This window comes from Amblyomma americanum, chromosome 2 (assembly GCF_052857255.1).
Source record: "Amblyomma americanum isolate KBUSLIRL-KWMA chromosome 2, ASM5285725v1, whole genome shotgun sequence".
NCBI lineage: Eukaryota > Metazoa > Arthropoda > Arachnida > Ixodida > Ixodidae > Amblyomma > Amblyomma americanum.
The window spans coordinates 84,292,207-84,314,865 of NC_135498.1; the positions used below are offsets into that span (position 1 = coordinate 84,292,207).

The 22,659-nt window shown below is 44.3% G+C and overlaps 1 protein-coding gene across 5 annotated transcripts in view; it reads left to right on the forward strand.

Moving 5' to 3' along the window:
- LOC144121539 (uncharacterized) overlaps positions 1 to 22,659 on the forward strand; it is a 45,014-nt gene that overhangs the window by 5,257 nt on the left and 17,098 nt on the right. For 2 of the 5 annotated variants that reach the window (XR_013312630.1, XM_077654801.1), the window contains exon 4: positions 18,410 to 18,474. The exons of 1 other annotated variant lie outside the window; for it this stretch is intronic. Coding sequence is in view for 3 of the 4 variants with exons in the window: in XM_077654801.1 (XP_077510927.1) it covers positions 18,410 to 18,474 (65 nt within the window). In the remaining variant the exon portion in view is untranslated. Of the gene's footprint in view, positions 1 to 3,331; positions 3,509 to 6,640; positions 7,108 to 18,409; positions 18,475 to 22,659 lie in introns of those variants that run through there. 2 more of the 5 variants (XM_077654800.1, XM_077654802.1) reach the window with 2 other exon arrangements.

A 22,659-nucleotide genomic window follows, 5' to 3' on the forward strand; every position in this document is an offset into this window, starting at 1 on the left:
TTTTCAATTATCACGTGTTTTGTTTTCTTTTAATGTAATACAGCAAGTTATAAACGCGGCTAAACCACGTAGGAACTCGAGGTTCATGTACATGACACCTTCGTGGTGGTCTTCAGTCCTGTTACCCCTTTGCATAGCTCAAGAAAAACTATCTGCTTGCGCTACCATTTGCATTATTCATTAAATATTTACGTCACACATGGAAGTAATGACGTGAATAAATACTTCGCTACTTTTTTTTGTTCTGAAACCTGACCTCGTAATGCATAAGGGAAAAGGTTTTGGTGTATTTTTCGAAATGCACCCCCCCCCCCCCCCCCTCAGCACTCCTCCTCCTGCTGTCTTCTTTAAATATATTCCTTTCTTTCTTCATGTTGTAGGCATGTTTCCCGACAAAGAGAGAAGAATCATGACGCGTCGTTCTGTCATTGGGTTGATCAAAACGTATTCAATACTGGTGCAGTGAACATCTGACTAAAGTACAGTTCATGAAGCACTAACTGCTGGTTGCCCAGAAAGAAACTGCGCTGACAGCAGAAAGCCCCCGTACTACGAGTAACGTTTTCAGCTTAGTGCACTTGGATAAAAATGACCGGGAAGCACTGATATTGAAAAGGCCAAGCTCTGCAAGGAATACGACTTCTCAGGTCATGCCGAGATGAAGTTCTACGAACAAATGGTAGTGATAAATATTAGAGAAAAATATACAGAAAGGGCTTTCCGTGAGGTGAGCTCGATTGCTCTCCTCATTCAGAATATGTTCCTGAAAGCATTCAGGGAGAGCATGAGCCATTCGGGTTAGAGGTGGGTTTTAAGGTATTTGGGACAAGGGAAAATGTATTGTAACAAAGTTCGGAATAAGCAACAAGAAAACTTCACAGGGCGCGAGAAATCATTAATGTCTTCTGTACTTTATTTATTTCATACCTATATGTTTGCTCTCTATTTTAATTAACCTCGATTGTCAGCGATCATCAGAACGGTTCGCTTTTGCTGACAGTATTCACGAGTAGTGTGACAGCGCCAGTCTTGTTCTGTCGACAGCTGTTTGTGCCTGAACTTCTGAAACTGTGGCGTGGTAATATTCAGCGTAGAAAGAGGGAAGGGGGAGACAAGCATAATAAAAAAAAATAAACAGCACTTCGCTACAAGTCCTATAGCCACACGTGTTCATTCTGCGCTGCCCAACAAGGCGGTAGTTCGTGCGATGGCGAAATGCAGTAGATCATGCACTGCGCGATGCACCTTTTAAAGCAAGGAGCGGTGCCAGGCCGCGAGCATCTCACACATATCGGCCATTTTCCCAGCGGCGCGTGACTGGCGCCAACACATCCTGCCCTGAATGGAAAAAAAATTCTCTTTTAGAAACAAATCAAGCTCTAGCAGATGCGAAGCGCCCTAACTGAAGTATCTATCTCCTCTTATTGATAACCTCAAAACCTCCGGCGCCGCGTTTAACATTGTTCTCCCATTGCTAGCCGCATCAATTTACTATGCTTTGCAGGAAGAATACGCATCTGTAGGCGTACCCTGCCACTAAAATAGAAAATAGAAAGCTCTAGGAGAGAGATTGCTCCTATTTTTACTACCGCATTGGTTTGTTCATGCCTAGAGTGCATCATCATGGTACGCTTGATGGGGGCGGTGTATGGCGGTAGAGGCGGTAGGGGCGGTGTGAAGCAGCTATCATGTGTACTTTTTCATCTTGAAGTTCGGAGTGACCGCGATGTTTTTCCTGTATTTTCTCAATTGAATTTACTCGTTCAGATGCAGGCTATCGTTTTGAAATATTCAGCAACAAAATTGAATGCCCGACAAAATTTTTCCCGTACTTTCTTCGGGAATATTGACAGGAAAATGAGGAGTACATTGCACCTATTTTCTTGTTTAGCGGGCTTATATTCCGTTATAGAAGTTTGCGTTTTGTTAAATGTAACATAAATTGGCCCAAGGCTATCAAGCCTGATACCACCGGCAGGGGCTGCCGAGGATAAAGAAACTAAAAATGGATTCGAAATCTGAGTTGCTGCGAAATTCTGTTCCAGTGGCTTGATCTCTGCTCAGTTGCTGCCATTTTTTTTCTGACATACTCCCGCTTGGGTTGAATGAAGTACACTGCGGGAATAAAAAGTTCCATAGAATTCAAGGCTAAAATAGCTGGCAGCAGCCAAATGTACCCACCGTATTTACGGCGTGTGGAATATCTGTTCAACAAAGAAAGTTCTGTGTTCTTTTTTTGTTCTGTGTTCTTTCTGTGTACAAATATATTGATGTTAGAAGCCTATAAAATAATTGCAGCAATCTGTTGGGACTTTAAAATGCTTTTTAGACAGTCGACCACCTTATATTACTAATAAAACAGATGTGCAATGACAGCTGTTTTAGACTTTTAACTTATTCAGTTATATAAAAACCTCCAGCACATGAAGGAAATGAATAGTATCCTGTCTACAGATTTACCAGTTACTACAGAAGTTCCGCAGAAATCAGTGTTGGGGTTAATATTAATCAGTTATATATTAATAACATACCTCTAAACACTGACTGCTGAAATCCTTGTGTATGCAGGCTATACGTATATTATAGTGACGGGTGATGATTTGGAAGTCTTAGAGAGTGTTGGTAACGATGAAGTTGAAAAAATTTCGCTCTGCTTTACTTGCGATAAATTAGTGGTCAATGGGAAAAGGACAGAAGATACTACCTTTGTCGTCTGTAAAATTTCAAACTGATTTATTTTCTTCTCAAGAAATGATTCCCCAAAACAAATGTATGTGCTTATGTGTAGCGCCATCTTTTCGGGATAACAAGAGCAATTTTTGTTAATTGCTGCGGCAGCCGCTAGATGGCACTAAACGTAACGTCATCTAGTGATGGCACTACCTGCCATCCGTAGTGCCATACGTTGTCACTAGTTGTCTGCGCATTCTACTGTGAGTGAATGTGGAGAGATGGACGTCCACCTCGAACAGCGTGTGATCATAAAATTCTGTGTGAAGCTTGGCAAGACAGCCACACAGATGTAGGAGCTCCTTCTTGACGATTACGGCAACGAGACATTATCGCGGGCGCGAGTTTTCGAGTGCCACAAGAGGTTCGTTTCGGGGAGAACGTCGGTGGAAGACGACACAAGGCAGGGGCGCCCTTCAACCTCCCTGCATGAAAACAACGTGGGTCGGATCAGGGAAATCGCACAGCTAGACTGCACCATTACAATCCTTATGCTATCAGATGCTCTCGAAATTAGTAAGACAACATGTCACTAAATTTTGCGTGAGAACTTGGGTAAACGAAAGCTGAATGCAGACTTGTGCCGCACTCCCTCACAGAGGACCAGAAGTACACGCGGGCATTAGTGAGCGCTGATTTGCTCTCCGAGGCAGAGAAGGATGCTGCATTCGCCAACTGCATCACTGCTGAAGACGAAACATGGTGCTTTCAATACGATCCTCAAACAAAGAGGCAGAGCGCCGAATGGCGGATCACAAGCGCTCCGGCGTCGAGAAAGGTGCGGCAACAGAAGACCAAAACAAAGATGATGCTAAAAGTTTTTTTCGATGCCAGAGGTATCATACACCATGAGTTTGCCCCATAAAGACAGACGGTGAATAAGGAGTTTTATATCCGCGTGCTCAACATATGCGTGATGCACCGCAAAACCGCCGCCCTCACTTATGGGCATCTGGACAACGCAGCCTTCTCCATGGTAACGCAAGTCCGCACACTGCACTAAGTTTTACACTTTCTCGCCCAACTCAGCATTACTGTATTTGCCCATCCGCCATACTCGCCTGACCTCTCGCCATGCTATTTTTTCCTGTCTCCTCATAAGAAGAGAGCCCTAAAAGGTCGCTGGATGGGGAGCGTGGAGGCCATTCAAAACGCCACGACAAAGGAACTGACAGCCCTGCCATGAAGTGCGTTTTCCAGCTGTTTCCATGACCTCAATAAGTTTTGGAAGCTGTGTATAGACTACGAGGGAGACTCTTTCGAAGTGGTGCTGCACAAACGATTTCAATGCTGACCGCATTTTTGTAATGGACTCAGTATCGGAACTTTACGGAAAAAGGTTGTATTTTAATTCATTAATACAAAAAGCGGATTACAAAAATGCGGAAGTAAGGAGTAATAATTACGAGCTTCCGCCCACTAGCAGTTTTAAATATTTGAGCATTATATTCTGGCAAAACTTACATCGGCAACAGCCCATAACCGCGCTCCTAAAGTGGTAGGTTGGAATGCCTTGTTACAAACCCGCAAGTATTTCAATGCTGGTACTCTGCGCATCTGCTAGTTATCATTACTTAACTCTGGCCCTACAAACTGTGTAAATCGTCGGGATTCACGTATGGCTCCTAGACAAAGACAGTATTTGTCACAAAGAATTATAGTTTTACTGATTCTACAAAGCCGCTAATCAAAAATATTAAGATATTGCAAAGTAAAGTCGCGGACATAAGTAAACAGAGCATGCAATTTCGTCGTAAGTGCCAACACGCTTTCCCTATAAGGACCAAAGAAACACTGTTCATCGAACAGAAAGCGCGCTGGCGTCGCCTACCGGAACGCACACACCACCAAAAATGTTGGAAGCGAATAGAGTGCTCCGTTTACTTTTTTCCGCGCCTGTACATCATCCCTTCTCATATCTCAACTCCAATCGCACAAGAGCAGCCGCTCTATAAAACTTTCATTCGCCGCCAAATAACATCTATGTATGATTATTACTAGAATTTGAATTTGATCAATCATTGAATTTCTCATAAGTCTAAATACACTACTCAACACAGAACTCCGAACTATTTTTGCAGTAAAGGCTCTTCTACCCATGTTCATAACTAGGATATACATTTTATTGTTGTCATATCTGTAGTGCGTATGTTGTACTACGCTTTTGTTATGTTTCACACACACGCACGCGCGCGCACACTCACTCAGATGCTTATATATATATATATATATATATATATATATATATATATATATATATATATATATATATATATATATATATATATATATATATATATATATATATATATATATATATATATATATATATATATATATATATATATAAAGGAAGCCAACAGTACCGAAACCAAGGTGCGTAGGGGAATGCTTTCTTTTTTCTATTTCTAATGCCAATCAATTGGTTTAAAGAAAATTGCTTATAAACCAGCAGAAAAAACAACCATGCCGCCAGTGGGATCCGAACCCACGACCTCCGAATATCGCGTCCGGTGCTGTTACCAACTGAGCTACGCTGACGGCTGTCCAATCTGCTGCTTTCGTGGGTATTTAAGTTTTGCGTGTAAGCGAACCTTGAAAGTGTTCACCAGCGCCACACTCGTCCACAGCGGTGGACGTAGCACGTCCTGTAATACCGCAAGTGTGACGTACAACGTCATCTAACGGTGAGGGCGGAAACTGTGCGAGAGCCCTCTTATGCTACCTATGGCATCAAGACTGCCAGAATCGAGACCCCTGTTAAGCTATTAGCAGACAAGGCAAATGAAATGAGGGGCTCGTTTGACAAACATATTAAGGAAGCCAAAAGTACCGATACCAAGGTGCGTAGGTGAATGTTTTATTTTATTTTTTTTTATTTCTAATTCAAATCAATTGGTTTAAAAAAATTGCTTATAATAAACCAGCAGAAAAAACAACGATGCCGCCGGTGGGATCCGAACCCACGACCTCCGAATATCGCGTCCGGTGCTCTTACCAACTGAGCTACGGTGACGGCTGTCCAATCTGCTGCTTTCGTGGGTATTTAAGTTTTGCGTGTAAGCGAACCTTGAGAGTGTTCACTAGCGCCACCCTCGTCCATAGCGGTGGACGTAGCACGTCCTGCGTCTTAATATGTTTGTCGAACGAACCCCTCATTTTATATATATATATATATATATATATATATATATATATATATATATATATATCACCAAAAATTGAAGAAACTTAACAGGATTTATTTCACGACGTTTCGGCTGGAGGACCAGGCTTTTTCGGACCACACTCGAAAAAGGCTGGTCCGCCAGCCGAAACGTCGTGAATTAAATTTTCTTCAATTTTTAATGATTTTACATTATATTGTCCAAATCAGCTGCCATAATCACTTTTGTTACATATATATATATATATATATATATATATATATATATATATATATATATATATATATATCTTTTTGTGTATATAAAGAGACTTCTTTCCTTTTGTAATGTATGAGTCATCGTGAATATTTCATATGTGCTGTTATTTCATTGTACTTTTTAATGTCGGGCCTCATTAGCCCGTAGCTATTGGTCCAACAAGTGCTCCTAGATATGTATAAACAACCATAAAGCGAAATTTATTCAGTGAAGTGAATCAAATGTTTTCCAAACATTGATAACACCGCACTTTTTGCTGCGAAGATTTCAATAACCCTAAAACGCGCACTTCAAGTTCTTTTCCTTTATTTACATCTTTTATAATTCGTATAATACTTGAAATTCCATAAAAAAGAAATATGGTTCCTTTCACCATCATTTCGTAAGCTTCTGCAGTTCACGTGAGTAAGAAATCTGGATGAGCGTAATGATGATGTAGATGAAGAATGAATATTGTAATTTGAATAGTGGTTTTTGCATTTCAGGATAAACGGCTCAGCCGTGGCTTGTGTTACAAGGGCCAATGCATATCACCTGAAGAATACAGGGCGCTGAAGTCACTCTTCGAAGGCGATTCCATCGGGCCCATGGAAAGAGGCTTTTCTCCAATAGAAACTTAGAAGATATCAACAACTGAGGGAAATGCTGCAGATTTGAAGGAATTAGCAAACTACTTTGCATTTGGAGCATCCGTCAACTCATATTGGAGGAACATGTTTTATCTTACAGTGTTCTATTTAAAATTATCAAGCAAGAAAATCCGGGATTCTACCACCTATGAGGCATCATTAACGTAACACTGATCAGGTTTAAACCCGGAAACAGCTGTGCCAGCTGCCACAATATTATACCTTATAAACAGGCAGCTGAACTTGAGAACATCTCAGATGGCTTTGTACAGGCATTCATAGCCGTTTCTGCTTCCAGTGAATAAATAACACTTTAACGTCTGCTTTCGAGAATTCGCGACATGCACACTATACACTCAATTACATATGAAAATCATATTTGCTTTATATGCCATTTGTTACCAGTGCTTAATGCTGAAAATGTGCGGCGCCACTGCAAGGCAGCCGAACAGATGGCTGCAGGGCCTGAACGGATGGGTGCAATTTCCCGTGATGTAAAACCTCTTCTTCTATCCCACTGGAAGTGCAGCCGGGAGAAAAGAAAAATATACCTTCAATAAAGTACTACTTATTTTCTCTCTGCCTATGAAACTGCAGTAGGTGCTACACAGTTTAAAACCTCCTCTAAGTGAATAATTAATTTGTCTCGTGCGTCGCGAATGGCCGATAACGAGCACTTGGGATTTTGTTATCTTCCGATGGAAATAAATTTAATATCGATGGTATAACTCTTTTCACATTTGTCTTGATACACAGCATGCACGGTAAGCGGGCATAGCTCCAGTTGCCTAAAACACGCCTCTTTCTTCGAATAATAAGCTGATAATTGCGACGCAAAGCCCACAGAGGAGCAAAAGAAGGAAAATATCAGTTCGGAGATCAATGGACGCCCTTTCAATTACCTTCAGAACTGACAAAAACTTTTCCAGACAACGTATACACCCTCCTCATCCTCTTGCCTTAACAAATCTCCAACTTCATAAACCGGCTCTGGGCCTTTATTCTGCAGTAAAGGCTCCTAAAATGATTGTTCATAGAATTCAAAAGCCACGCTTGGGTGCGGCCTGATGCCGGGGAACAGTCTACAACAAACAGCGTCAATAATAATAATAGAGCAGCGCGTAACGAGTCAGGACAAAAGGTAGAACACAGAAGAAGAAAGAAAAAAAAGAGGAACACAGAACGACACCTCCTTTTGTCTTGTCTTGTTACGCGCTGCTCTATTATTCTGGATCACCAACCCGCCTAGCAAGCCACACTTCTGAAACAGCTTCAACAACGCTGTCTTTCTCCTGTGGTGGACGAAGCCAGCTCGATGCCAGAAGGAGCCTACGCACTGTTCTGTAGCTCGAGTCCGAGTGGCGCAGGCGCAGCCCTCCTGACGTGTGAGTGAAGCTTGAGGGCCATCCGTATTAAGTAATCCGCGCGCTCGCGCGCAAGTTCTCCCGTATGGAGCCATGGCGCCATCCTTCGGCGCAGCGAAGAACCCGTTGCAAACACCGAGGATGGCGGAAGGCAGTGCCCCTCGAAGTATCACTCTGACGCCCTGGTTACGCTGCGTATTGATGGTTATGTTTCGCCGAGGTGAGGCATTGCAACATGGTTCAGCCTCTAAATCTGCTACGCCGGAACACCGAACCATTTCATGCTTACATCTACTTTCGACCACTGAGAGAGTGTTGTTTATTAAGTAAACAATGCTTTTAGCTCCCGCTCGCGGCAAAGTCATGCGGTCATGATCCGGGAAAAACGGCAAACCACAGAGTGAATGCCATGTAGAATCTAAGAAAAATTCCCGAAATTTTCCGTCCGAATGAATAACACCTTGGAGCACGCTCAAGCAACCGGCCCGCCAGACGCAGAATCGAGCGGTGCCGGTTTTCAGAGGCTGCGGTAAAGACCGGGTTGCCGGTGGCAGGAAAAAATTTTGGAGAGCACTGCATTCCTTCTTGTCCCTATCACCCGGCTTAGAATGTATACGGCCGCCGTGGCCCAATGTTTCCAGATTCATAAGCACAGAATTTTGCAGCTAATTGCAGAATGGCAGCCGTGAACGTCTCTGCGCTCTCCACTAGGACCTTCATATTGCGTGAGGTGCTTTATAGGCCAGTTACAAAAGTTATTGTTTAAACTTTCTTCGAAGAGGTCATTCGCAATATCATACAAGCTGGCCTTGCCAACTATTTTTATTTAATTTAATTGATTTTTGGGGAATGGAATTGGCGCAGTATCTGTCTCATATATCGTTGGACACTTGAACCGCTCCGTAAGGGAAGGGGGAATGGAGGGACGGAAAGAAGAAAGGAAGAAAGAGGTGCCGTAGTGGAGGGCTCCGGAATAATTTCGACCACCTGGGATCTTTAACGTGCACCGACATCGCACAGTACACGGGCGCCTTAGCGTTTTGCCTCCATAAAAACGCAGCCGCCGCGGTCGGCTTCGAACCCGGGAACTCCGGTTCAGTAGTCGAGTGCCCTAATGACTGAGCCACCGCGGCGGGTATGCCAACTATGCAAAACATAATTTGTTTCATAAATGGGACGACATTGTCAAGGCAGATACATAGGGCACCACAGACAGGATTTTAATGCTGGGGGCATGAAGAAGCGGCAACAATACTCCTTCCAAATCGGTTGGTGGAAAGAGAGGCATTGCAAAACAATAAAACTTTCCTGCCTTAGTAACCCCATGTTCACTTTGTGGATTTACCTATCGCTTCCAAGTGACAATATGGAGGGTTTCCTAAAAAAAATCTCTAACGACGAGAGAAGCGTGCGGTGTGGGAAGCGCGCACGGTAGCACCCGGACACCATAGATGTTGAGGTTATGTTTGCCTACTGGCCTCTGCTGTTGACTGGCGAACACGTTTGTCTCTGGCTTGTTCAGCGCTTCAACGAGGTCAGTGGCGTAAGTGCTTCGCGATGCGACGTGGCATCACCTGAATTAGACCTATTTGATAAATGTAGACAGCAGCATCGAAAGGCCACCTTAGACAGTGCTATAATGGTAGAAAAAAGCATTACATGCGTACTTTTACTCATAGTGATAAGAGACTACTGCTGTTTACTGGAAGGTGCCTGCTGAAAGCTGCTTCTTTCTTCTTGATAAGAAAACGAAACCGAAAAGCGAGGGAGAAAAAAGGTCGGCTAGGCGTCACCATATGCACCTTTCGATAAAGTCTTTATCTTCAGGGCAGTTCATCTAAATTTGCACTGGATAGAAAATTTCCTGCCAAAATGATAACATTCGCGCTCTTTGCGCTCTTCTTCTGTGGAGTAATTTAATCACATTTGTTGCATGAAAAAAAGGCAGCCCTAATGAGTCGTCGCCACGTCATTCTTTCTGGCTTTATCGCTCTGCCAGCAAATTAAAATTCCACGAGACAAACAAAGGCAACAGGAAATCGTAAGTAGTCCAGAGGTTCTATCTTCCAAAACCATGCGCCGCGATTACAGCGCTCTGATCCGTTATTTGTAAAAAACATCGCCAGGGCTACACCTTCTCTTCGCTTACGAGAAAAGGCTTGTATCTTTGCTCGGCTGTGATGTTACCAGAAGCGGCTGCTGACGCATTGTGCAATCTGCTAGCGTGAGAGCGCAATTGCCGCCGCAGAATCGGGAGCCGGCGTTCTTACAACTGCAGCCTAAATTCCCTCGCTCTTATCTTGCAACTAACCACAACGCGAAGATCAGTCGTGTGCATCACGAAAGGCGGGAAGCGAGCGAAGATTTTACAAAGCACGGACGAGAGCGCTGTAACCGCTGCGCACTCGGGCGCACGGAGGGCGCTATCACGTGGTCTTTTTTGAACTCCGCGGACTTTCGTTTTTACCAAAATAAAACTGCCAGATTAAGTCTATCTCGTAGGAAGTGCCTGACTTGGACAGTATTTTTGGAGCTCCATAATTATCGTATTGACGCCTGAACTATTCAAGCTATATTTAAAAGTTTAATTATTTATCTCAACTAATCATTCACGTAGGACGAGCAAAAAAATGATATGTAACTTTAGATAAACCTTAACAATATCCAGGCGATTTCAGTTGTGAAGAACGCTTAGGTTTTTTCAAATTCTTTGTTCAAGTTAGCTGAGACGTCCTGTATATTCTCAGCGTAGTAACGAAAGCGCATTAGGCCGTTGCGGAGGAAGAGAGCTAAAAAATATCAATTTCCAGCGCTTCAAATAGCCCATTTTCTAGAGGCTCCCGCGTGAAGCTCCGTCTCTGCCCCTTGTGGCTCATTTGGCGCCTTCAGTTCAGATTTGAATGTTTAAAACAAACGTTTGTTATTAAGCCTACAAAATTAGAAAGCCATGACCAACAGTTAATGGGCCAGTGCACTTCGGTAGTAGAATGCAGGTACGCGATACCATCCGGTGGAACATCAGCGATTGGAAAGAGTATCCTGGCTCCGTACTAAATACGCTGTCCAGAAAAATTAACAAAAATAAAGCTGCATAGCAGCATAATCTACACTCTTTCGGGGTTTGTGTTATCTTGATATTTTTACAATTTTTCACATCAAGTTCACTGGAAATAATTGCGTACCACTTTTCGACATGTTGTAAAGGAGTTAGACGGACGCCCTATTTTCTCACACTGTCTAGGATTTCATGCAAAGTTATCTGTGAGCTGAGGGGACACTCATTACCCTCCCTAGAAGGTTAACGGTGTCTTTCAGATATGTTCTCAGCTGAACAGTACTCCTTCGGCTGTCATTTACCACTTATAAATCTAAGCTGCATAGGCGATCCTAATATGAGGGGCATAAAAGCCAGGTTAAAAGATAAATGTATTGCGTCTTTATGTTGCCTACGTTCTCCAGTCCGCTGGCGGGGATTCTGTTAGCGTGAATGCGAGCAAGCCGCGGTGGTGTTTCGATCCGGATTCAATTTTTCTTTCTTTCTTTGGGGGGAGGGGGGGGGGGGGGTAATTATAAAATAACGCTTTTTTATAACAACACTCATGATAAGGAAAACAAGCTGCAATTATAACACTCAAGCTATGCGGTATTCCTCTTGGTGCAGACGGGGTTACATGACCCTATGCCGGTGGTTGCTACTCCTTCGTTACTCCTGCAAAAAAGGCGCAGGAAGACAAGTACCCCAAATGCACGTGTCCCCTAGAAACTCCGAAAGTAGGTTCACTGCCGCCTGCCTTTCAGTTTGTGGATCCTGAGGAAACCCGATGCGAACATTCACCAGTGTCACATTTCCCTTCGGGGGTAGCGCAGCAACATTTCAAGCTCACCATGAACAAAAAAGAAAACGAAAAGCGCAACAATTCTTTTTGCAGTGTTCAAGCGGCACGGTACATTTTCTTGAGCCATGCCAGCATGAAGGTGAAGCCGGCGCACAGGAGGCAGATTGGAGCATTAATTCACAACGGACCTCTTGTACAACAAAAGAAAGGCAAAGACAACTGAAACGAATAAATCAGGTGTTCACTACCACCATGCCAAATTCTCTTCTTTTACAGCAGCCTATGATCGTGGATTTAACCGAAACTCTTTCGCCATCTAATCCGCTGCCGCAATAACAACGACTGCTCAAAAGAGCAGCGGCTCCAGTAAGCATTTTTTTTGCTGTATTTTTCACAGCCAGGTTGGTTATAAGAGCCAAGGGATGCTTCGTTGCAGCAGCTCTAGTGCGGACCTGGAGAAATAATCAGAGCATTCTATAGCTCTTATGATAATTGCCACTGAGGTGACATTAAAATGTGTTCAGATTTAGCCAGACAAGAACGTATGAGACGTTCAAGACGGTCTAACGAATATACCGCGCGTTGTTTTAATTCCCCACCGATTTTCTCCCAAAAATACTATATAGATATATGTCGGTGGGGTATGCGCTGGTAAATAGTAGACAAAGGTGTACATTATGTAATGTCGCGAGAAGAAAAGATTAGGCTTAGTGGCGTGTCGCCGAAGCGCTAGACAAAAACGCTCGAGGCTGCGGTCACGAACACGCAGATCACACAAGTGCCAGGTGTGAAAGCACGCCACCGCGCAAGTCGCGCGATGGCATTTTCTATGTTCCGTTGAAGTCATTGCGCTATTTTTTTTTAGTTGTGACTGTATGCGATAAAGATCGATTAAAAGTTGCTTACTTAGGTTAAGTTACCGATCTAGTTTTAATTTTTTTCCTTTTGGGCGCAAGGTTATACTAGCAAATTGGAGTCCGTTAAGTTCGCAGGAGAGAGCCGTTTTCTAATTTTCTGAGTCTGCATAGTGGTTCGAAATATCGAACACCAGAAACATGCTTTTGACAACTACTAGAGGTGTCTTTCACGCGTGGACAAATACAAAATAGCCTCCCCCGAATTTCAGGCGCAGCAATGCAAATGCAGCGCCTGTAATTTACAATGTCGAGATGATAACGAGATTGACAGGACGATACAGCGCGCAGGGATGCCAATTTTTAATTTAGTAACGCGGGAAAGCCAGCGCAACGTGCTTTGAGAAGATTATTCTTGATTAAAGGTGCTCAGAAACATAACGCCTATCCGAAAATTAAAAAAAAACAGCGCTCGCATTTCAAGTTAGTCGCCTTCAATTTCGCATTGTGATCTTTCCTCTTAAAATTAAAAATAGAAAAGTCGGACTTTATTACTTTTATATGTATGGCTGCCTGTATATTTTCGCGGACGGTACCGACGTATCTGTGCTCTGCCTAAAAAAAATTGAGTTAAGAAAAAAAAAATATCGCCCCATATGCCGAAACAAGGCGTCAAAAAAGCAACAGATGAGGACTGCTCATTCTCCCTCACTCCTGGCCCCCACGATATTGTTGACACGATCGAGCACCGCAGACCATGCTTCTGTACAGGACAAGGATGGGTGATTTTTTGCGTTGTCCTAGAATGACTACGCAGTAGTTTGTCACCGTACGCTCACGGGGTGTCTTTCTAGCTCATCTATCCAGATCTACCTACAGTGACAGGGGTGCAAATGACAGCAAAGAAGGAAATCTCACTTCCGGGCCAATATCACAAAAGAAGGCTGTGACTAATTCGAGACTCAAGTGAAATTAAGTGCGCCTTGTAAGAGGCCTGCATAAGCAATTGCAGGCAGTAAGCATCGTCTCGGACATTGTTCGAAGCGCGTCAGTTTGCGAATTTTAGTGCTCTTTTCAGATTTTTCGATTGGGTGATTCTATGCCGATTACATTGGCAGTAATAGAAGTGGCCTTAAAATACTGCACAACAAAAATATCACTGCTCCCGATAGCTGTGCGGAGCTTTAAAATTTTGGATGCACCTTTTCCACTGCTGAGGTAATGCACTATAGGGCTGAGGAAACTATGCTGCCCGCAGCTTGATATTTCTGCCCGCAGAAATGGCGAAGTTCAGAAATATAGAGAGGAGTCGTTTATTCAATCTTAATTCCTTGCAGCTCTTTGTCTTAGCGCATGCAGCGTCATATTTCGCCTGCGAACGGCATGTAACGGGAATTTTTATCTGTGCAGAGATTGCCGTTAAATTTGCGTCATGGTAGGCAATAGCTGTTTATTTCAATTTCCGGTTATTACGTTTAATTTCAAATTTCAATAATTTCGATAAGCACTAGAGATGTCGAGGTGAATATAGAATAAAGTAAAACCGTAGCACAAGGGCTATTATTGTTGTTGAAAAGTTTCTGGGGTTTCTGTATGTTTTGTTTGGTTTATGGTATTAAACGTCCAAAGGCGACTCACGCTAAGAGGGACGTCTTTGTGGAGGGCTGCGGGTATTTCTAGCCATCTGGAGTTCTTTACGTGCACTGAAATCACACAGTACATGGGCCTATAGCATTTCACATCAATAGAAATGCGACTCTCACGCCCGGAATCAGACTTGCGTTTTTCGGGTTAGCAGCCGAGCACCGAGCTGTGCCCGCAGAACTTGAGGGGGAGAGGGGGCGGGGCTATAATCAAGGAAGAAGATAGAGTATAGTTTATTGCTTGTACGTCATGACAATTCTCTCCTGAAGGCGATGCGTTTCGGAAAGCCTAAAATATTCTGAGATCAAAGTTCATGCTTTCTTTAGAGGGGGATGCGCAAATGATTATCTACTTTCAATACAGCTGTGACTGTAAACTGAGAGCAATGCTCCTGCCTTCCCGGAAGTGATATGAAACGGATTATATGGGAGCCAGTCTTGACATATGAATGCCGAATAAACTTCTCTGATATAAAATCTGTCAACCTTCAGCGTTCAGATCTAAACAGGGCACAGCAAAAGAGGACACATGTGATGTGCAATTCGCAGAGCAGATGCTCTGAAAATTGTTTTATGATTGACTTACTAAGTCGCAGAAATGCAAATGTCACGGCCCCGCTTTAGGCATTGTGTTTTCTAGGTTTCGACAGATGTTTAGGCAGAAGTAAATAAAAATAACATTTCAAGAAGATTATTCGAAAGAAAGCAAGCTTTAAAATGTCAGAAAGGCTGGTAGCACCGACAGCGAGGTAATAAAAACGGTAACCTTTCACCAATTTAACGAAGAAGGATTTTAAACAGAACACAGCAGCAGAGGAAGCACTGAAACAAGTCAAAGCAAAAGAGCACGTATGTGATGTGCAATTAAGAGAAAAGCTTCTTGAACATTGTTTCAAGTTCGACTTACCACCTCACGAAAATGTAAAGGCCACAGCCCCGCTTTAGGTACGTGTACTTAAAATTTAGACACCTGTTTAAGCGGGAGTAAATGAAAAGTACCTTTCAAGAGGCTTATTCAAAAATAAGCCATCCCATCTATCAAAGGTTCGTAGCACCGAGAGCGAGCTAGTTTACTTATACACCTTGAGCTTGCAAGCGTTCGTTAGAGGCAGAAATAAAGACCACTGTTTTGTTGCCAATTAGGAGGAAATGGTCCGGTACATCGGCTTCAGAACTAAAGTGATATGAAATTTAATTGGAAATACAAAGACACTGGCGAGTGCTTCAGAACTAAAGGCGTTAAAGTGAACGAGACCTTTGAATCTTGTGTTTTGTGCGCCTGAAAAAGTTGGGGCTATATAAAGCGCTAGGAGGGTAAGCAGCTATCCATTGTGTACACCAACGTACGGTGAGTATTTTCTTGGCTTTGTATCTTGTATTCTTTAGAGTGGTCGGAGTCGAAAGATAGTTGCAGCAGTGCATTTCGCTTGCCTTTTTCGCTTAGAGATTACGCGCAAGTAATTAGCTGTCAGTAAATTTCCCAATACAATTTGAGATTCCCCTTACTTCCTTGAGCAACACAGCAGTTGCGCATCCATGACGATAACTGCTCGCGGTGCAGATAACAGAAAATAACTGGCACATTCAATTTAGCATATGTGATAAGCGTTATCTGCCTAATATTACTCCTATAATGAAAATGAGTTCAATGAGTTTGGAGGGCGTTCTCAGATCATCAGCAGCTGCTTTAAGATACCGCCTGAATGGAAAACATATAAACAAGGGGCCTAATTAGTACGCTTGTATGTAATAGGAGCTTAGGAGATTTGAAGTGTGAATTCTGCCGATCAGGGCTTTACATACTAAAACAAATTACGTTGTGAGCATTATCTGTTTGTACAAGTTTATGTAAGCAAAAGAAGCGCGTGTGGGGAGTTGAATCATCGACACATTCCTTTGGTAATATCGCGCGCAATGGGTACAGGCGAACGGTGTACAGTTATACAACCGACAAAGATCTGGTAAAGTTCCGAGACTGAGTCCAATAAAAATATGAGTTGAACATTGTAATCGTTTGTGCAGCACCCCTTCGAAATAGCCTCCCTTGCAGTCTATGCATAGCTTCCAACGTTTCATGAGGTCTTGGAAACAGTTGGAAAACGCTCCTTTTGGCAGGGCTGTCAGCTCCTTTGTCGTGGCGTCTTGAATGGCCCCCAAGCTTTGCATCCAGCAACCGTTCAGGACTTTCTTCCCATGAGTAAACAGGAAAACATCGCATGGGGAGAGGTTAGGCGAGTATGGCAGATGGGAAAGTACAGTAATGCTCTGCTTGGCGAGAAATTTTGTCAAGCTGAAAGCAGTGTGCGGCCTTGATTTATCGTGGGGAAAGCTCCATTGTCCTGATGCCCCTAAGTCAGAGCGAGGGCGTCGCAGTGCATCACGCATGTGTTGGAGCACGCGGATATAAAACTCCTGATTCACCGTCTGCCCTTGTAGGACTAACTCATGGTGTATGACACCTCTGGCATCGAAAAGAACTATCAGCATCGTCTCTGTTTTCGTATTCTGTCGCCGCACCTTTCTCGACGCCGGTGAACTTGTGGGCCGCCGATCGGCGCTCTGCCTCTTTTTTTAAGGATCGTGTTGAAACCACCATGTTTCGTCTTCATCAATGATGCTGCCGACGCTTGCAGCATCTTTCTCTGCCTCTGAGAGCAAAGCAGCGCTCACTGATGCACGCGTGTCCTTCTGGTCGTGTGCGAGGGAGTGTGGCACAAGTCTGGCATTCAGCTTTCGTTTCCCCAAGTCTTCACGCAAAATTTGGCGGCATGTTGTTTTAATAAGGTCGAGAGCACCTGGTAGCATGCGGACTGTAATGGTGCGGTCTTGCTGTACGATTTCCCTGATCCGAGCCACGTTGTTTTCATTCCGTGAGACTGAAGGGCTCCCCTGCCTTGTGTCGTCTTCCACCGACATTCTCTCCGAAACGGACCTCTTGTGCCCCTCGAAAACTCGAGCCAGCGATAATGTCTCTATGCCGTAAGCGTAACAAAGGAGCTCATACGTCTTTGTGGCTGTCTTGTTAAGCTTGACACAAAATTTTATATTTACAAGCTGTTCGAGGTGCACGTCCATCTCTCCACTTTCTCGAGCACTAGAATGCGCATACGACTAGTGACCACGTATTTTTCTACATGTAGTGTCGTCTAGTGGCTGCCACAGCAATTACCATAAAAAGCTCAGGTTAACCGGAGAATATGGTACTACACATACGCACCAACATTTGTGTTGGAGAATCATTTCTAGAGAAGAAAATAAATAAGTCTCGATACTTTATAGACACAGGTTGTATTTACGCAGTACTGCAACGACAGCACGAGATATAGACTGTTCAAAATGTAACAGACCTGAGCGTTTGTGGGCAGCCCACTGCGGGTAGATAGTGACCTCGTTGCAGAACAAACATGGGTCCGGTAGGGTTCATTTTTTTACGCGACGGCAAGTCCATGAAAGCTATCTGATAACACACGGTTACAGGATGATTTTAATGGCGGACGGCCTGGCGCGAGCACTCCTTCCAGCGCCACTGCACAGTCTGTCTTCTTCTCCTTCGTCAAAATATGGGCAGCCCACATCGAACCCACCGTGGTTCACATAGACCACTTTGTGCTGCAGTGCGTGAATTGAGCAGTAATTTGTTGTAATTGACCTGTTTGGTATGTCACATGGGCCTCTCAGCACTTTTTACATGCTTTTTTCTGTCTAATTTCCAAGCTCTCTTTTTGACGTGCTTTACTCTTGTACACTCACTAAATTGCCGTGTGGAATCTTGAGGAGTTCTCAACTCCACAATAATTCTCCGAAAATGGCGCAGGGATCATGAAAAAAATAAACTACAAGAACCCGTAACCAATGTTGCTCATTTAGAAAAGGCGGCTTGTCTGAACTTGATTGAATACTTTAGTTGCTGTATTTCGTTTACTTGCAGGTAATCAATCATGCGTGCAATCTGGTGGGCTTTCCTGACGTTCTCTGCGCTCGCTCTTGCGGAAGGTACGTCGTCGTAGTTGCACTCCTAGCGGGCGGTCTATGATAATACATAAAATAATGATTATTATCTTTATCTTCCAAGGATATCAAAGGAAGACCTTGCTAGGGTAGTATTTAGCTTCAGACGAAATAAGACCGCCGGAATAGATGGCATTTCGGCTGCACTGTTACAGCGGAACTTTCGCACTCTTTCCGACGTTCTGCCCCTTTTCGTTAACCGGTTTTTGAAGAACGCCGTAATACCACAAAATTTGAAAACTGATATCGTAACACCACTGTTCGAAGGAGGACACAAGAACACCATCGAGGACTGCCGACTGATTTATATCCTGCCGATTCTATCACACATACTGGGGAAAATTTTGTTTGAATTCATGACGTCCTTCTTAGACAAATTCGCTGTCATTTCAAATCTTAAATATGGGTTCATTAAAGGAAGAGGTACAACATTACTGCCTGAGAAATTTGCAGATGAGTTGTACGCTGCTTTTGAGAATCGCTCGTAAAGCTGCCCTCTCTGTCTTGATATCAAGAAAAGCTTTGATACGGTTAAAAATAGTGTTTAATTACAAAAACTGCAGCAATTGGGCTTTCGAGGTCCTATTTATGCTATCATGAAGAATATCCTGTGCGATCGTTTCCAAATTGTTAGACTAAATAGCCGAACGGAATATAGCGCTAAGCTATCTGTCAAAGCAGGTATACCACAGGTATCCATTCTATCTCCATTACTCTTTAAATATTCACAAATGATTTGAGCTCAATAACATCATGTGCTTAATTTTTCAATATGCGGACGACACAGTTTCGCTTACAAGGCATATAAACTATGAGACGGGAGTGAATGTGCTGCAGGAAAACGTAAAAAGTTTTCTTAGTATGGAATTTCAGTGACCACAGAGAAAACCAAAATGATGTATTTCAGAAATCCTTTAAAGGCAGTACTTAAAGGTTGCAGGTTTTCTTCCATGACCACGATTCATTCTCTTGTTGCTGCATGCCCGTTTAATATCTAAACTCGATCAAATATCTCGCTGTTGCTTTTGACAGCAGATCATCATGGCATAATCACTTGGCATATCTTTGTGCCAAGCTACGGAAACTTACGAGGTTAGTCTTCAACAGAAAATGTTTGGCCCCAATGTCCGTGAAAAAACCCATAATTCCTGCACTCGCGTGTAGCGTTCTCAGATATGGCATTACTTCATTTGCGTCAAGTCCTTCAAGTTGGCATTGTCGTATTGATAGTATATTTAAAAAAGTCGTTTGAAGAGCATTGAGATTCTAGGTCTTCCGTCATTCCATTCTCTTCTTGTACAGACAGTTGTTCACAGCTACTTTTGGAATTCACACTTTTTAATTACTTATACTACTAATCTGAACTTGAGGAAAACTTTTCGATTATTTAGTAAGACGGTGTCTAACTAGACACCTGAAAGCAAGGCGCTTTGCTTACGTACCTGAAATCATTAACGGGTTACCAGATGAACTATTTCATGTGACCTCTATCGTGACCACCAGATGCACTTGAAAGAGCTCTGTTGATTTTTGTTTTTTCTTTGTGTTTCGCTTGTAGTTCTGCATTGAAAAAAAATGGACAGGCTTAGCTTGGTTAAGCCGAGAATGCGTTGCATATTGCGCGGTCTTTTTTTGAGGGCGAGGTATTGCTTGGCGGCCCTCCATTTTCATAGCGCAGCGCCCCTAGCGGGAGGAGCGGGAGTCAGGTGGTGGCTGCGGCCGCGCGCGACTGCGCCAGTTGGGGTCCAGCTTTTCCTCCGTGACGTCACGCGCCGGCGCAGCGCCCCTAGCGCGAGGAGCGGGACTCAGGTGGTGGCTGCGGCCGCGTGCGACCGCGCGAGTTGGGGCCCAGCTTTTCCTCCGTGACGTCACGCGCCGGCGCGGTGCCCCTAGCGGGAGGAGCGGGAGTCAGGTGGTGGCTGCGGCCGCGCGCGACCGCGCGAGTTGGGGCCCAGCTTTTCCTCCGGCTGTCGTGATGTCACGTCACGTGGTTGTGCTAAAGGTCAATGGTGGCTGCCCGGCCGCGCCCAAGGGCTGAACTGAGTGATTGCAATATGCAACGCATAATATTGGTTAATCTTTTAGCTATGCTTCCTCTGAGGAAGGCGTTGGCGGTCTCGATACTCATTTTTTGAACTTTGGCATTTTTTTCATTTAGATGCTGTGCTGTAAAGATTAGTGTTGTTCATTGATGTACAGCCGCGGTCAAAAATACGCGGCCCACGGCTCCGGTGCAAGGAGCGGCTGCGGGACCTCACCGCGGCGCTGCTACCTCCGTCGGGCTACGTCGGTCGCTGGTTGCGAGGGTGCACAGAGTGACGACAAAGCTTCGCCCTCACTCTCTCCTGGGAACACAACACGGCTGATAATTGTCAAGTGCGGCGTTCTGCTGAAGGGGAGTGCGCGCGGTTCGCCGTTGCCGCCTCGATTCTGCTTCGCTCTCGTATGTCCCGCGCGCCCATGCGTGGTGAGCCTTGGTGCAAGCGCATTACGGTGCTCAAGAAATAGCGCAGAAAAAGTTATTGTCGCGTCAGGACCCCGGTCTGTGAACTCGGTGAAGGCCTGTTTTGTTTCTGGTAGTGTGTTACTCTTAATTTCGTTGCAGCAGGAACGTGCTTAGTTTTTTTCTAGCTTTGAATTAACAATTTTAAAGGAGCGAGCTCCAGCTACTAATTAGAGTTAACCCGACCAAGCACCGGGCGCTGGAGTGCGGCGTACACGAACGCGAGACGCGCGTAAGTATGGAATGCGAACCGAACTCGGACGCTTCGCAGGCAGACGCGCTTAGTCGAACTGCAGAACGCGCGCCTGCCGTAGCCAGTCTGTGCATAGGGAATACGAGATATTCGAGTAGGCGATGAAAGTCACACGCAGCACGCATTGCAGAGCTCTCTTTCGTACGGACCGTCAGCCGCGAAACAGTTGAACGCTTCACTTAACATTCATCAGCCGTGTGGCGTGCTCAGGGAAGAGTGAGTGCGAAGCTTTGTCGTCACTCTCTACACCCTCGCACTGAGCGCCCGACGCAGGCAGCAGCGCCGCGGTGCGGCCCCGCAGCCGCTCCTTGCGCCGGAGCCGTGGGCCGCGTATTTTTGACCGCGGCTCTACCTACTGGCAATCTGTCTGCTTTACCGTAACTGCTGCGCGCAGTCCCTCAAGTCTCTTTTTTGACGAAGTTTGACGAGCATGAACCTTCATGTATCATTACAAAGTGGCAAAAAATTGTTATTATTAAAAGAGCCTTCGCAAGCGCCACCCTGGCCACTATGGACGAAGGTGGTGCTGGTGGACCCTGTCAAGGTTAGATGACATCCAAAATAAATACCCCTGAAAGCAAAAGATTAGCGAGACGCCAACGTAGCCGAGTTGGTAGAGAACCACACGAGAAATTCGGACATCCTGTGTTCGGTTCGCACCTGCGGAATGTGGTTGTTTTTCACCTGCTTTGTAATAAATTGCATTTCAGCGAAAAAATAGTTGCGCTATTAACTCAGAACATCGCAAATTAAAAAAAACAATTTACAATTTTACTTATGTTCTTTGGTTTCGGTGACTGTTGGCTGCTTTCTTACATGTCATGACAATTAAGCCTTTATTTACTTTTGCTTGTCAGCTCAATAACTATCAGTATTAGGCGCATGCACCACAAGGGGGGGGGGGGGGGGTGGCAAGGGGTACGGACGCTCTAGGAGCGCTCGTGCTCTTGAGACTGCCACGTGGGGAATAATCACTCTAGGTACTGGCGCTGCAGCAGCTATCTGCTGAGAATACAGCATTTATTGGCAATTGTTGCAAAAACAACTTCCACTCGCAATACAAAAGCTGTGTTTTGTATAAAGCAACCAAGGCTTTCACCTCCGGGTGGCGTCAGTAGATTTCGTATTTCCTTTTCCTGTGTTAGCTGAACGCCACGCAGTTAAGCCTTCGGCTTTCATTGCCTGGCTGATATCCTCTTGCTGCATTGTTGCTTGCGATGAATTATTTACCTGAATTTTTTCAACTGTCATGTCTGTGAGATCATTATGGCCCACCTCCACCAGTGTATTAAGTGTAATTGCTAACTCCCATCAATTACTTAAACAATGTGTTCACTTTATGGATATCACGCAGCTGACGTGCGCCGTCTCGCTGCAGCCTCCTTCATACTCTCCAAGTGTGCTGCCGCTCGAT